Source organism: Vulpes vulpes, chromosome 15 (genome assembly GCF_048418805.1).
Source record: "Vulpes vulpes isolate BD-2025 chromosome 15, VulVul3, whole genome shotgun sequence".
Taxonomy (NCBI): Eukaryota; Metazoa; Chordata; class Mammalia; order Carnivora; family Canidae; genus Vulpes; species Vulpes vulpes.
Genome location: NC_132794.1, coordinates 118,059,459 through 118,074,875, shown reverse-complemented (window position 1 = coordinate 118,074,875; position 15,417 = coordinate 118,059,459). Strand labels below are relative to the sequence as shown.

The window sequence follows — 15,417 nt, the reverse complement described above, 5'->3', positions numbered from 1 at the left end:
GTGTGAGGAGACGAGGGCGTTGAGGAGATGAGGGCGGTGAGGAGACGAACGCGTGTGAGGAGACGAGGGCGGTGAGGAGTCGAGGGCGGTGAGGAGACGAGCACGAGTGAGGACAGGGCGGTGAGGAAATGAATGCATCTGAGGGAACGGTGGTGAGGAAACGAATGTGTGTATGGGAAGGGCGGTGAGGAGATGAGGGCGGTGAGGAGTCGAGGGCGGTGAGGAGACGAGGGCGGTGAGGAGAGGAGCGCGTGTGAGGAGACGAGCGCGTGTGAGGAGACGAGGGCGGTGAGGAGACGAGGGGTTGAGGGACGAGCGCGTGTGAGGAGACGAGCGCGTGTGAGGAGACGAGGGCGCGAGGAGACGAGGGCGGTGAGGAGACGGGCTGGTGTGAGGAGACGGGCGCGTGAGGAGACGAGGGCGGTGAGGAGACGAGGCGGTGAGGTGACGAGCGCGTGTGAGGAGACGAGCGCGTTGAGGAGACGAGCGCGTGTGAGGAGACGAGCGCGTTTGAGGAGACGAGCGCGGTGAGGAGACGAGCGCGTGTGAGGAGACGAGCGCGTGTGAGGAGACGAGCGCGTGTGAGGAGACGAGGGCGGTGAGGAGATGAGGGCATGTGAGGAGACGAGCTCGTGTGAGCAGACGAGGGCGGTGAGAGGACGAAGGCGTGTGAGGAGACGAGGGCGTGTGAGGAGACGAGGGCGCGAGGAGACGAGGGCGGTGAGGAGACGAGGGCGTGTGAGGAGACGGGCTGGTGTGAGGAGACGGGCGCGTGAGAGGAGACGAGGGCGGTGAGGAGAGAGGGTGCGAGCAGACGAGGGGGCGTGACGAGATGAGCGCGCATGAGGATACGAGCGCGCGTGAGGAGACGAGGGCGGTGAGGAGACGAGGCGGTGAGGTGACGAGCGCGTGTGAGGAGACGAGCGCGTTGAGGAGACGAGCGCGTGTGAGGAGACGAATGCGTGTGAGGAGTCGAGGGCGGTGAGGAGACGAGGGGGTAAGGAGACGAGCGCATGTGAGGAGACGAGGGCGGTGAGGAGACGAGGCGGTGAGGTGACGAGCGCGTGTGAGGAGACGAGCGCGTGTGAGGAGACGAGCGCGTGTGAGGAGACGAGGGCGGTGAGGAGACGAGGGCGTGTGAGGAGACGAGGGCGGTGAGGAGACCAGCACGAGTGAGGACAGGGCGGTGAGGAAATGAATGCTTCTGAGGGAACGGTGGTGAGGACACGAATGTGTGTATGGGAAGGGCGGTGAGGAGACGAGGGTGGTGAGGAGTCGAGGGTGGTGAGGAGTCGAGGGCGGTGAGGAGACGAGCGCGTGTGAGGAGACGAGGGCGGTGAGGGAGGAGCGCGTATGAGGAGAAGAGGGCGGTGAGGAGACGAGCACGAGTGAGAACAGGGCGGTGAGGAAATGAATGTTTCCGAGGGAACGGTGGTGAGGACACGAATGTGTGTATGGGAAGGGCGGTGAGGAGACGAGGGCGGTGAGGAGTCGAGGGCGATGAGGAGACGAGGGGTGGTGAGGAGAGAGGGCGCGAGCAGACGAGGCGGAGTGATGACACGAGCGCGCGTGAGGAGACGAGCGCGTGTGAGGAGACGAGGGTGGTGAGGAGACGAGGGTGGTGAGGAGACGAGCGCGCGTGAGGAGACGAGCGCTGTGAGGAGACGAGGGCGTGTGAGGAGACGAGAGCCGTGAGGAGACGAGGGCGGTGAGAGGTCGAGGGCGTGTGAGGAGACGAGGGCGCGAGGAGACGAGGGCGGTGAGGAGACGAGGGCGTATGAGGAGACGAGCTGGTGTGAGGAGACGGGCGCGTGTGAGGAGACGGGCGCGTGTGAGGAGACGGGCGCGTGTGAGGAGACGAGGGCCGTGAGGAGACGAGGGCGGTGAGAGGATGAGGGCGGTGAGGAGATGAGGGCGGTGAGGAGATGAGGGCGGTGAGAGGACGAGGGCGTCTGAGGAGACGAGAGCGCGAGGAGACGTGGGTGGTGAGGAGACGAGTGCGTGTGAGGAGACGAGGGCCGTGAGGAGACGAGCGCGTGTGAGGAGACGAGCGCGTGTGAGGAGACGAGCGCGTGTGAGGAGACGAGGGCGTGTGAGGAGACGAGGGCGTGTGAGGAGACGAGGGTGTGTGAGGAGACGAGGGAGGTGAGGAGACGAGGGCGGTGAGAAGAGAGGGCGCGAGCAGACGAGGGGGCGTCAGGAGACGAGGGGGCGTCAGGAGACGAGGGCGGTGAGGAGACGAGGGCGGTGAGGAGACGAGGGCGGTGACGAGAGGGTGCGGTGAGGAGACGAGGGCGTGTGAGGAGACGAAGGCAGTGAGGAGACGAAGGCAGTGAGGAGACGAGGGCGGTGAGGAGACGAGGGCGGTGAGGAGACGAGGGCGGTGAGGAGACGGGCGCGTGTGAGGAGACGAGCGAGTGTGAGGAGACCAGGGCGCGAGGAAACGAGGGCTGTGAGGAGACGAGGGCGTGTGAGGAGACGAGGGCGCGAGGAAACGAGGGCTGTGAGGAGACGAGGGCGTGTGAGGAGACGAGGGCCTGTGAGGAGACGGGCGCGTGTGAGGAGACGGGCGCGTGTGAGGAGACGGGCGCGTGTGAGGAGACGAAGGCGGTGAGGAGACGAGGGCGGTGAGAGGACGAGGGCGGTGAGGAGACGAGGGCGGTGAGGAGACGAGGGCGGTGAGAGGACGAGGGCGTCTGAGGAGACGAGAGCGCAAGGAGACGTGGGCGGTGAGGAGACGAGTGCGTGTGAGGAGACGAGGGCCGTGAGGAGACGAGCGCGTGTGAGGAGACGAGCGCGTGTGAGGAGACGAGCGCGTGTGAGGAGACGAGGGCGGTGAGGAGACGAGGGCGGTGAGGAGACGAACGCGTGTGAGGAGACGAGGGCGGTGAGGGAGGAGCGCGTGTGAGGAGACGAGGGCGGTGAGGGAGGAGCGCGTGTGAGGAGACGAGGGCGGTGAGGAGACGAGGGCGTATGATGAGACGAGGGCGTATGAGGAGAAGAGGGCGGTGAGGAGACGAGCACGAGTGAGAACAGGGCGGTGAGGAAATGAATGCTTCTGAGGGATCGGTGGTGAGGAAACGAATGTGTGTATGGGAAGGGCGGTGAGGAGACGAGGGCGGTGAGGAGTCGAGGGCGATGAGGAGACGAGGCCGTGTGAGGAGACGAGAGCGGTGAGGATACGAGGGCGGTGAGGAGACGAGGGGTGGTGAGGAGAGAGGGCGCGAGCAGACGAGGGGGAGTGATGACACGAGCGCGCGTGAGGAGACGAGGGTGGTGAGGAGACGAGCGCGCGTGAGGAGACGAGTGCTGTGAGGAGACGAGGGCGGTGAGAGGACGAGAGCCGTGAGGAGACGAGGGCGGTGAGAGGTCGAGGGCGTGTGAGGAGACGAGGGCGCGAGGAGACGAGGGCGGTGAGGAGACGAGGGCGTATGAGGAGACGCGCTGGTGTGAGGAGACGGGCGCGTGTGAGGAGACGGGCGCGTGTGAGGAGACGAGGGCCGTGAGGAGACGAGGGCGGTGAGAGGATGAGGGTGTCTGAGGAGACGAGAGCGCGAGGAGACGTGGGTGGTGAGGAGACGAGTGCGTGTGAGGAGACGAGGGCCGTGAGGAGACGAGCGCGTGTGAGGAGACGAGCGCGTGTGCGGAGACGAGGGCCGTGAGGAGACGAGCGCGTGTGAGGAGACGAGCGCGTGTGAGGAGACGAGCGCGTGTGCGGAGACGAGGGCGGTGAGGAGACGAGGGCGGTGAGGAGACGAACGCGTGTGAGGAGACGAACGCGTGTGAGGAGACGAGGGCGTGTGAGGAGACGAGGGCGTGTGAGGAGACGAGGGCGGTGAGAGGACGAGGGCGGTGAGAGGACGAGGGAGGTGAGAGGACGAGGGAGGTGAGAGGACGAGGGAGGTGAGAGGACGAGGGAGGTGAGAGGACGAGGGCGGTGAGGAGACGAGGGTGTGTGAGGAGACGAGCTGGTGTGAGGAGACGAGGGCGGTGAGGAGAGAGGGCGCGAGCAGACGAGGGGGCGTCAGGAGACGAGGGGGCGTCAGGAGACGAGGGCGGTGAGGAGACGAGGGCGGTGACGAGAGGGTGCGGTGAGGAGACGAGGGCGTGTGAGGAGACGAAGGCAGTGAGGAGACAAAGGCGGTGAGGAGACGAGGGCGGTGAGGAGACGAGGGCGGTGAGGAGACGAGGGCGGTGAGGAGACGAGGGCGGTGAGGAGACGAGGGCGGTGAGGAGACGAGGGCGGTGAGAGGACGAGGGTGGTGTGGAGACGAGGGCGGTGAGGAGACGAGGGGTTGAGGGACGAGCGCGTGTGAGGAGACGAGGGCGGTGAGGAGACGAGGGCGGTGACGAGAGGGTGCGGTGAGGAGACGAGGGCGTGTGAGGAGACGAAGGCAGTGAGGAGACGAGGGGTTGAGGGACGAGCGCGTGTGAGGGGACGAGCGCGCGTGAGGGGACGAGCGCGCGTGAGGAGACGAGCGCGCGTGAGGAGACGAGGGCGGTGAGGAGACGATGGGGTGAGGAGACGAGCGCATATGAGGAGACGAGCGCGTTTGAGGAGACGAGCGCGTGTGAGGAGACGAGCGCGTGTGAGGAGACGAGGGCAGTGAGGAGACGAGGGCATGTGAGGAGACGAGCTCGTGTGAGCAGACGAGGGCGGTGAGAGGACGAAGGCGTGTGAGGAGACGAGGGCGTGTGAGGAGACGAGGGCGCGAGGAGACGAGGGCGGTGAGGAGACGAGGGCGTGTGAGGAGACGAGGGCCGTGAGGAGACGAGCGCGTGTGAGGAGACGAGCGCGTGTGAGGAGACGAGCGCGTGTGAGGAGACGAGGGCCGTGAGGAGACGAGCGCGTGTGAGGAGACGAGCGCGTGTGAGGAGACGAGCGCGTGTGAGGAGACGAGCGCGTGTGCGGAGACGAGGGCGGTGAGGAGACGAGGCCGGTGAGGAGACGAACGCGTGTGAGGAGACGAGGGCGTGTGAGGAGACGAGGGCGTGTGAGGAGACGAGGGCGGTGAGGAGACGAGGGCGGTGAGAGGACGAGGGCGGTGAGAGGACGAGGGCGGTGAGAGGACGAGGGAGGTGAGAGGACGAGGGAGGTGAGAGGACGAGGGAGGTGAGAGGACGAGGGAGGTGAGAGGACGAGGGCGGTGAGGAGACGAGGGTGTGTGAGGAGACGAGCTGGTGTGAGGAGACGAGGGCGGTGAGGAGAGAGGGCGCGAGCAGACGAGGGGGTGTCAGGAGACGAGGGCGGTGACGAGAGGGTGCGGTGAGGAGACAAGGGGGTGTGAGGAGACGAAGGCGGTGAGGAGACGAGGGCGGTGAGGAGACGAGGGCGGTGAGGAGACGAGGGCGGTGAGGAGACGAGCGCGTGTGAGGAGACGAGCGAGTGTGAGGAGACCAGGGCGGTGAGAGGACGATGGCGGTGAGGAGACGATGGCGTGTGAGGAGACGAGGGCGCGAGGAGACGAGGGCGGTGAGGAGTCCATGGCGGTGAGGAGACGAGGGCTGTGAGGAGACGAGGGCGTGTGAGGAGACGAGCACGACTGAGGACAGGGCGGTGAGGAAATGAATGTTTCCAAGGGAACGGTGGTGAGGATACGAATGTGTGTATGGGAAGGGCGGTGAGGAGATGAGGGCGGTGAGGAGACGAGGGCGGTGAGGAGACGAGGGCGTGTGAGGAGACGAGGGCGTGTGAGGAGACGGGCGCGTGTGAGGAGCCGGGCGCGTGTGAGGAGACGAGGGCGGTGAGGAGACGAGGGCGGTGAGGAGACGAGGGCGGTGAGGAGACGAGCGCGTGTGAGGAGCCGGGCGCGTGTGAGGAGCCGGGCGCGTGTGAGGAGACGAGGGCGGTGAGGAGACGAGGGCGGTGAGGAGACGAGGGCGGTGAGAGGACGAGGGCGGTGAGGAGACGAGGGCGGTGAGGAGACGAGGGCGGTGAGGAGACGAGGGCGGTGAGGAGACGAGGGCGTGTGAGGGGACGAGGGAGGTGAGAGGACGAGGGAGGTGAGAGGACGAGGGAGGTGAGAGGACGAGGGCGGTGAGAGGACGAGGGCGGTGAGGAGACGAGGGCGTGTGAGGAGAGGAGGGCGTGTGAGGAGAGGAGGGCGTGTGAGGAGAGGAGGGCTGAGGAGACGAGGGCGGTGAGGAGACGAGGGCGGTGAGGAGACGAGGGCGGTGAGGAGACGAGGGCGGTGAGGGGACGAGGGAGGTGAGAGGACGAGGGCGGTGAGGAGACGAGGGTGTGTGAGGAGATGAGGGCGGTGAGGAGACTAGGGCAGTGAGGAGAGGAGTGCGTGTGTAGCTCCGCGCGGGCCATGAGAGGGGAGTTCCAGCGGGAGGCTCGTGCAGCCCATACTGTGGCCCAAGCCGTCCCCGTAGCGCCCTCCTGTGGGCCTGGGTCTTGCTGCGGCCCGGGGAGGACGTGCTGCTGGGGCAGGAGGAGTGCGAGGCGGTGGGCGGAGTCCGGGAGGTGGACGCGCGGGGAGGGGGTTGCCCTTAGGCCTTCTGTTCAGTGGGAGACGCAGTCCCCAGGCTCGGAGTCTCCCTTGGGATAGTGAGTGTGACTGAGGTTTGGTTCTTATCAATCCCAGGCAATTGGACAGAGACGACCTGCCTGCAGACGTCGGTGCGGTTCTGAGGGAGACCTACGAGCGCTTGCGCCGTTTCAATCCGCAGCGCCTCCCTTCCGTCCGGGAGGAGAAGTAAGTGTCCCCCCTGCCCCCGCGCGTCTGCGCCGTCGCCGTGTGAGACCCGGAAGTCCAGGGAACGGGCGCGGAGGAGCAGGCGGCGTAGGCAGCCAGGGCGGAGGCTCCGGCCGTCCTGCGGGTCGGGGCGCTCGGGGTGCGCGACTTCACGTCACGCTTCTCCGATCCAGGCCGACCCGTGAGCGCAGGCGGGTTCCAAGTCCTGACGCGTCTCCCTGTCGGAGTCGCAGCGGAGCGTCGGAGCTGGAGGCCTCAGCCTCGGGGCTGAGCGAGTGGGGGCCCCGCACCGGAGCCAGCAGCCGCCGCGTCAGGCTGCCGGGAGGAGCGGGCTGAGGCGCTGAGGCCAGCAGCGGAGCCGGAAGTGGCGGGTGTGCTTCCCGCGGTGCACACTCAGAGGACGCAGGCCCCGGCCCACCCCGTGCACGCGGCTGGTCCCGCCCCGCCTGGGCTCCCCCGCGCCCCGGTCGCCAGCGCGGGCACCAGCGCGGCGTCCCCCTCGGCCTGTGCGGAGGCCTCCGAAGCTCCCCTTGGGGCAATTTCCCTTCTGGCTTCTCGGACTTTCTCGCCAGCTGCTCCGCGCTCCCAGCCTGTGAGACGCTTGGGCCGTTGTCTGTGGTAATCACTGAGGTGTTTTTTCCGTCTGAGATTCATTCATTGGTTTTGGGGTGTTATGGGTAGAATCATGTTCCCCAAAAACGTACAGTCTCGCGCCCACCCTTGGCACTTGCCTGTGAACACGGTCCGGTTTGCGTGTGGGACCTGTGCAGATGTCATCGGGGCGAGGGGGGCCGTGCTGGACGGGGATGGCCCTAACCAGCGACTTCCGGCCTTATGGGTGAGGGGATTTGGGACGCGGGTGCTCGCGGGACGAAGGCGGTGGCAGCAGAGGCAGGGTCGGGTGTTGCAGCTGCAGGCCGAGGAGCCCCCGGGCTGGCGGCAAACTCCGGAAGCCGCGGGAGCAAGGCCGCCCTGAGCCGCCTGCGCCCAGTCCCCGGCCGAGAACCGGGGGAGACGGGATTTCTGCGTGTGGGCCGCTCAGTCGAGCGGAGGCCCGCGGAGGGGGTGTTCGCGATGCGGCGTCACCGTCACCCCAGAGCCACAGCTGCCGGCCCTGCACGTGGGTCCTCCTGCCGTGTCTGTGGGGCGGTCAGGCGCGGCCGCCGCCCGGGTGTCGCGGGGCCTGGTCTCTCGCGAAGCCCGACCGAGCAGGTGCTTTGTCAGAGGCAGCAGGGGACACGCACGAGGAGGCCCGAGCCGCCCGGGGTCTGAGCAGGCCCAACGTCGAGCCGTCCTTGGTGAGACGGGAGTCACCCGAGGGAAGGGTCACGCAGGCCGCCAACAGCGTGGCGCAGGGTCGCGGGCGTCTCCACGCGGCCTGGGGCACATGGGACGAAAGCGCCGGCGGCGGCCTGGTGTTCGTGGGGTCGCTGCCCGCGTGAGCTGCGCCGCGGCCCCTGAGTGCACGGGCGGGGGGTGCCGCTACACAGAACTGCCCGTGACGCCCCCCAGCAGGGGCTGGCGTGGCCGCTCGGAGGAGCGTCCGCCTCCTGGCTTCCGCCCAGGGCCTGACCTCGCGCCTGGAGACCGACCCCACATCAGGCTCCGCGCTCAGGGCAAAGTCGGCTCGCGGTTCTCCCTCCCCTGCCGCTCTCCCTCCCCCTCCCCCTCTCCCCCTCCCCCCCAAACAAATAATCTTCAAATGATTTTCATCATCTTTTAAATTTCAGATGTAATATGCGATAATTGCAGAAAGTCTGAAACGGATCAACGTATATTTTCAACATTGTCATAAAAGCGGGTTTTTAACCCGCTTTTCCCATATGAATCGTGAACGTGTTTCTGCATCACAGAATATTCTACAACTAGGTTCTCCCCCTGGGTTTTCAAGTGCTCTAGGTCAGCCCGAGCGCTCTGGGGCCCGTGAACCCGGGCACACGTTTTTGAATGCATAGGCACGTGCAGGCACGAGTGTGCAGGGTCCCCTCTGGCATCCCCTGGCACAGTGGGCCCTCCCTTGGACGCGTCACTACTGACAAGAGCAGCCCTGGGGGAAGTTTCTAGAAATGGGCCTCTGGGGCACTTGAGACACGCTGCAGGAGCCCTATGGAGCGCGACGTGAAGACCCGGGCCTCCGAGCGCTCTGGTCACCTCGGAGCAAGTCGGAGGGGAGGGGACGCGCCCTTGCTCTCACCCCGAGTCCTCTGGCTGCTGCCGTTTTGTCATGTTCCCTGGGCATTTTGTCCCTTTATTAGTTTCCTACACGTTTCTTTTGCCTGTTTTTTGTAAGTGGAGTAGAAATTGTTTCATTGTTGACGTGCAGAAGCTTTTTCTATTTTAAAATTTGAGCCTTCCAGCTCCAGTATATTTATCAACTGTCCCGTTTGTGTATCTCTTAGGTTTATAAAATTAATTTTTGACGTACAGAAATGTTTTATTTAATGTGAGAATGATTTGAACCCCCGTCCACTCCCTCCAGTCCCGGGCCTGTCGCGGATTCCCTGCCCAACAGCCCTGTGGGGCGAGGCTGACCCGGGTCCCCCCGAAGTCCAGGCCGTGCGGCTCCGCCTCAGAGCCGCTGCGCACTCTGCCCCCTGTCGCGTGCCCCCAACTCTGCGTATGTGCCCGGCACGGCCCTTCCCCTGCCGCGTCTCTGTGCCTTGACCTTTGTAAGAACTTGTGCCGTCGCTGTGCATGGCCACAGAGGGCGACCAGCAGCTTCGACGTGGATAGTCGGGTTTCCTCGTGGCTCCGCCTGCCGCCGGCACGTGGTCGGTGCCCCTCGGCCTGGGGGAGTGGCCGTGCCGTCTGCCGGCCGCAGCTGCCTCTGTGTGTTTGCTGTCAGGTCCTCCCTGACTCCGTGAGGGACCCTGCTGACACCCCTCCACCGTGGCTTCTGTGCTGAGAATTCTGGGTGGGAAAAATGTTCTGTTTAAAACTTAAAAAAGGGATCCCTGGGTGGCACAGCGGTTTAGCACCTGCCTTTGGCCCAGGGCGCGATCCTGGAGACCCGGGATCGAATCCCACGTCGGGCTCCCGGTGCCTGGAGCCTGTTTCTCCCTCTGCCTGTGTCTCTGCCTCTCTCTCTCTCTCTCTCTGTGACTATCATAAATAAATAAAAATTTAAAAAAAACTTAAAAAAAAAAAAAGGACTAAAACCCAGTGATATTTATCTTTATGGGTTTTCTCTTTGGACCTGTGTGGTGGGTGCGTGTGGCCAGAGCTCGGGGAGCACTGAGGGGCCAATGTCAGGAGGCCAGGCCTGCCGGGGCCCCGCGGCTCCAGGGGTGAGCAGGTGGCAGAGGACGTGGGCCGGCGTGGTGGGGGTGCAGGGACCCACGTCACTCCGAGTGCAGGGAGGGGAGGGTGGTGACCCCAAGTTCGGCTCTTATAGCAGACGAGCCATTTGGGGCCTGGGTAAGACTGATGGTTGGCTGGCAAGGGTGGAGGGGCACCGGCTCGTCGAGGGGCTAGTGGGCATGTCTGGAGACACTGCCGGTGGCTGCCACTGGGGCTGCTGCTGGCGTCCCGTGCCTGGCCACGGGTGCTGCGACATGTACTGCGCCTGGTGCACACAAAGGGTGCCCTGTGCCCAGCGAGGAGGCCTGGTCCAGAATGTCAGGGTCGAGGCGGAGGACCCGGGCCTGTCCTGCATCAGGCCTGGACTCCTACGATTTTATACCAAGTCTCACGGTCAGGTGGCTGGTCCTCCAGCCTTGGGCTTTTTCCAAGTTCGCTTAGGCCATCGGTGTTTTGCGTTTCCTTGTAGATGTCAGCGTCCCCCCGCCACTTCGTACAAAGACGCGCACTGGTGACATCCTTGGGTGTTTGTCCCGTGGTCGGAGGAAGAGGCTTTGAGTCAGGAAATTCCTGCCTGTTCCCCATGTTGCCCCCACTCCCCTGGTGATTCAGACGGTGACGCCCGTGGTGCCGAGTCAGTGTGCAGGGCTGTTTGCCCCTGCCTCCTTCACCGCACTTGTACCCACGTGAGGGCGGCGGCGGAGGAGCAGCTCGCCCAGCGGACGCAGCTCTGCCAAATTCTGTGTCGGGGCCTGGCGGGGGCTGGGCAGGGTATTTATTTTATTTTTACTTCCTGCCTCTGGTTGAATAATGACTGCTTTCTCTCCCCGACAGCGACCTGCAGGTCCATGCTCCCCGACGCCTCTATTGATGCCTTGCTTTTTTGTTTTTTCATTTCCAGAATTCTTTTGCTTTTTGAATTGGCTCGTCTTTCTTTGACCTTGAAATGTGAGGAGATCTCCTCTGGCTGCCTCTCAGACTTGAAGAACATGGACAGCAAAGTAAGTGACGGATGACTGTGGATGTGCGGCACCTGCCCGTTGTCTTCTGGACATAAAAGGCTAAAGGAAGGGAAAGGAATTACAAAACCCTCCGGCAGGAGGGCCTCGCAGCGTGTGGTCGGTAAACCGCTTCCAGTTTTCCACATGTGCCCTTGACACAGTGGAGACGATGTGACACTTGCATCACGCGCTCTCGCTGCCATCACAGCAGCGGCCCGTGTTGCCACCAGGTGTTGACACGATTCACTTGAAGGCTGCACAGCATTTCATAGTATTCATGATCCAAAGCGAATTCTTCAGCCCCGTGATTGGACATTTAAAGCCTGTTACTTTTTGCTTCTACTTAAAGGGCTGCAATCAATATTTTACACTCAAAGCTTTTATTTGCACTTAGGTTTTTTTTTTTTTTCGCTAAGGTAAGCTCATTGACATGAAATTACTTGGGAATTTTCACTTTGAGGATTTTAAAACACATATTACCACACTGCCCTCCAAAGAAAAATTTACACTGCATCAGAAGTTTCTAAGAGCACATGCTTCAGTTCAGGTGTGTGTGTTTTAACGTAAGAAACTGCAAGGACTCTTGCTCAGAGCAGAGGTTCATTTAGCCACTGGCACTGGCGGTGTGGACATAGTGCCTGGTGACCAGCAGGTGCTGCTGGGGGCACTGCTGCCCGTGAGGGTGACAGAGGCGGAGGGAGGATTCACTCGGGCAGTGGGACCATTTGCAGGAGCATCAGTGTCTGCCCTTTCCAGGGAGCACCTGCTGGGCTCAAAGTACCTGGAGTCCTAGATATCAGCTGACCCTCAGGAGTTTCCTCCAAATAAAGCTCTAGGGTAGTGCCCTTTCCATGGTGCAGATAATAAGACCTACAGTTTTTTTTTTTTTAATACTTATGTATTCATGAGAAACAGAGAGGCAGAGACACAGGCAGAGGGAGAAGCAGGCTCCATGCAGGGAGCCTGATGTAGGACTTGATCCCAGGACTCGGGGTCATGACCGGAGCTGAAGGCAGGCGCTCGACCACTGAGCCACACAGGTGCCCAAGACCTATAGTTTAGCAGAAGGGAAATCAGTCGTCATATCGTGGTCATGTTGATCTGGAAATTGTTCTAAAGCAGGAAATAAAACTTCATTTGCACCTTGGTGGCCTGGTAGGACTTGGATAGGACTGCTGGTGGGAGAGGTAGGATGGCGTGCAAGCATGGGTGCAGCTCGGGCTGGGAACACCTAGACCAGAAAGCACAGGATGAAAACAGCAGAGGTGCCTATTTTCAAAGGGTTTCAGAGTTCTTTTACGGCCCCATTCCATAGTCTGTTTCCACACACAGTGGCCCTAACTTAGCATTGGGGTCTCACCGTGCTTGCATCACTCACCAGCCGAGTGACACCCTCGGAGTGTGGGTTTTTATCTCTAAAATGTCAGCAGGGCTAAGACCCTTTTCCTGGTGCTGCTACGGAAGTCACGCAGATGCTCTGCCTGTGGTGAGGGGTGTCGCCCTCCTTCCCGCCACCAGGTTCCTGTAAAGGAGGATCACATGTAGGTGGTGGGGCCCTCACCACTCTGGTGCTTCCAGAGCGCATCCCCAGGGGACTCTCCCTGCCCGGCCTCAGCTCGGACGTCGCCTCCCTCAGACCATCTGCACAGAGCAGCCTCCTACGAGAGGGACGTTCCCCCCGGGCTGTGTTATCCTTCCTGGTGTTGCCGTGTGGTATCTGTGGAAACGTCTAGTACTGGTTCTTTTTTTTAACTTAAATGTATAACTCAAACGCAGAGCGTTCATTTGGTGAACTGCACCTCTGAGATGAAGGCACCCTCCCCTCGCTGGCAACATACTCAGTATTTATTGCTCTTAGATATTGTAAACATTCTGTGCATACTCAAAAAGGATTTCTTCACTTTTTAAGTAAAGGATTCTGTACGTATCCATTAAACAGCACTGCAGTGTTCATTGTTTCAGGGTTTCACTCATTTTTATCTGTTTGCTCTATTGATTTCTATGAGAAATGTGTTAAATGTCTCCCTACAAACATGAGTATCTCAGTTTTACACTGTACATTTGTTGTTTCTTATGTGTATTTGTTCATATAGGTTTGGAATTGTTAGATTTCCTGGCAAGTGGTTACATTATTACATCTCGCCCTTCTTTATGCCTAATGATGATGTTCATGTGTTACTTGGTTATTGTCCATTTTCCCAATGGGAACGAAACCTCCTGGAGGACGGGGACCTGATCTGTTTGCTTCCTAGCCTAATGCCTGGCACTTAAGAGGTGCACGGCAAATTTTGTCAGTGATAGGCCACATGGTTGGGAAGTGTAGGAGTTGGGTCACTCCCAGGAGCTCAGTGTGGAGTGACATCAATCGAGGGGGAAGAGGCAATCGAGGAAAGCAGAAATGACTGTGAGGCTGGGTTAGATCTGCAACACTGAATTGCAAAGCCTGATATTTTACTACCTTCTTGAGAGGAACAATAAACAAATACAAAGCAAAAACAAATACGTGGGGATCCCTGGGTGGCGCAGTGGTTTAGCGCCTGCCTTTGGCCCAGGGCGCGATCCTGGAGACCCGGGATCGAATCCCACGTCGGGCTCCCGGTGCATGGAGCCTGCTTCTCCGTCTGCCTATGTCTCTGCCTCTCTCTCGCTCTCTCTGTGACTATCATGAATAAATTAAAAAAAAATACGTAATCATGTATGATTGTTCAGAAATAAATGAGACTTTTCTTAAAAGGGGGAAAGAATATGAAAATGATATAGTGAAAGAAATGAACGTTTCTGGCCAAATTGGAGTCAAAGGCCTTCAAGCCTGAAACAACTGAAAAAAGCCAAACAATATTTGTAACAATATGTTTGAAGACACTGAACAGTAGATAATGAAATAAGGCAAAACTGGAGAGGTGGGGAACACATGGGGGTGAGTCTCGTTGTCATCACCAGCCTACTGCCTGGAGACTTTGCAGACTCGGCGAGGGAAGAGCACACTGGTGAAGCCTGGGCCTGTCTACCCGAGTTGAGGAGGAGTTGGCAGTCAGGAGGACAGAGCAGCTGTGGTTGATAGGACAGAGGAGTGAACTGCACAGAGTGAGAGCTCTGGAGACCTACAGAGGCTACCCCTTCAATCTTCAACTGAGTTCTGATTAGTGCATGTTCATAAGGGAACCACACAAGCTGGAGAGAGAGCCACCTAAAAGGAGACCAGGGAACAACCTTCAGAAGTTACACAGGGCTGAGAATAGTTCCTGGAATGGAATTTAAAGCAGTTAGATGTAGATCCTGGTTTCATGGCCACTTGTCACACCCGTGTCACACTCCATATCACTGCTGTCAGCTAGCCAGTACCTAGGACCCCAGAACTGCTGTGACTCTGAAAGCGCCCTCCAATGCAGTCTTCAGCTCTAAGTGGCTCTGTGGGTGCCTGTGCATCAGAAATCAGTGCCACCACTGCTAGGGTGCTTGCAAACCTAGACCTAGTGCCACAAGAGATCCCCCATGGCCACAACATCCCCTGGGGGAGCAAAAGTAGTCAGGGGGGGTCCTAGCAGGCTTTACCACCAAAGACCCCAACAGACCTTGAAACTAGAGACTAGCAGTCTTGACTTTTGAGGAATCCTAGTGTTTGCTGTGGCTGACCTCAGCTGTGGAGCTACATGGAATTCTAGGCCTTCCCTACAACTATAGCTGCCACATCCTTCCTAGCTTGCATTCTCACCCCACCCACAGGTGTCGGTCTCTCCCCACCAAAACTGGACTGTAAGGTATGAAAAAGATAATTACATCAAATGCACAGATGTCAACACTAGGCTACAAGAAACAGCAAAAAATCAAGGAAACATGACGCCACCAAGAGAACAGTTTTCCAGTAACCTACTCCATAGAAATGGAGTTATATGAATTTCCAGACGAAGAATTCAAAATAATTGTTTTAAGGAAGCTCAGCAAGCTGCAAGAGAACACAGGTACAGAATGAAATCAGGAAAAACATATGTGACGAAAATGAGTTTAATAGTAAAAAACAAACAAACAAACAAAAAGCAAAATAGAAATCCTGGAGCTGAAGAATAAATACAGTGAATGAAGTCAGTGGAGAGCATCAGTAGGAGGCTTGATCAAGCAGAAAAAAAGAATTTGTAACCTAAAACATCACTTGAAATTATCCAGAGAAAAAAATGAAAAAGAACGTAGAAAGCCTATGTGAATTATGGGACACTAGTAAGCAAAACAGTATTTGTATTATGGGAGTCCCAGAAGGCAAAGGAAGATAAAGGGGAAAGAAGAATGATTTTTAAAAATATGGTTGAAAACTTCCCAAAACTGCAGAGAGGTATGGTCATCCAAGTACATAAAGCTCATAGGTCCCATGGAGATTCAGCCCAGTGAAGACTTCACCAAGACATGTTATAATAAAACTGTTA

The 15,417-nt window shown here is 59.6% G+C and overlaps 1 protein-coding gene across 5 annotated transcripts in view; it reads left to right on the top strand.

Moving 5' to 3' along the window:
• CFAP46 (cilia and flagella associated protein 46) overlaps window positions 1–15,417 on the top strand; it is a 103,479-nt gene that overhangs the window by 8,328 nt on the left and 79,734 nt on the right. For 4 of the 5 annotated variants that reach the window (XM_072740512.1, XM_072740511.1, XM_072740510.1 and 1 more), the window contains exons 8-9: window positions 6,591–6,701; window positions 10,903–11,002. In XM_072740512.1, coding sequence (XP_072596613.1) covers window positions 6,591–6,701; window positions 10,903–11,002 — 211 coding nt within the window. Of the gene's footprint in view, window positions 1–6,590; window positions 6,702–6,745; window positions 7,320–10,902; window positions 11,003–15,417 lie in introns of those variants that run through there. The other variant, XM_072740514.1, reaches the window with a different exon arrangement.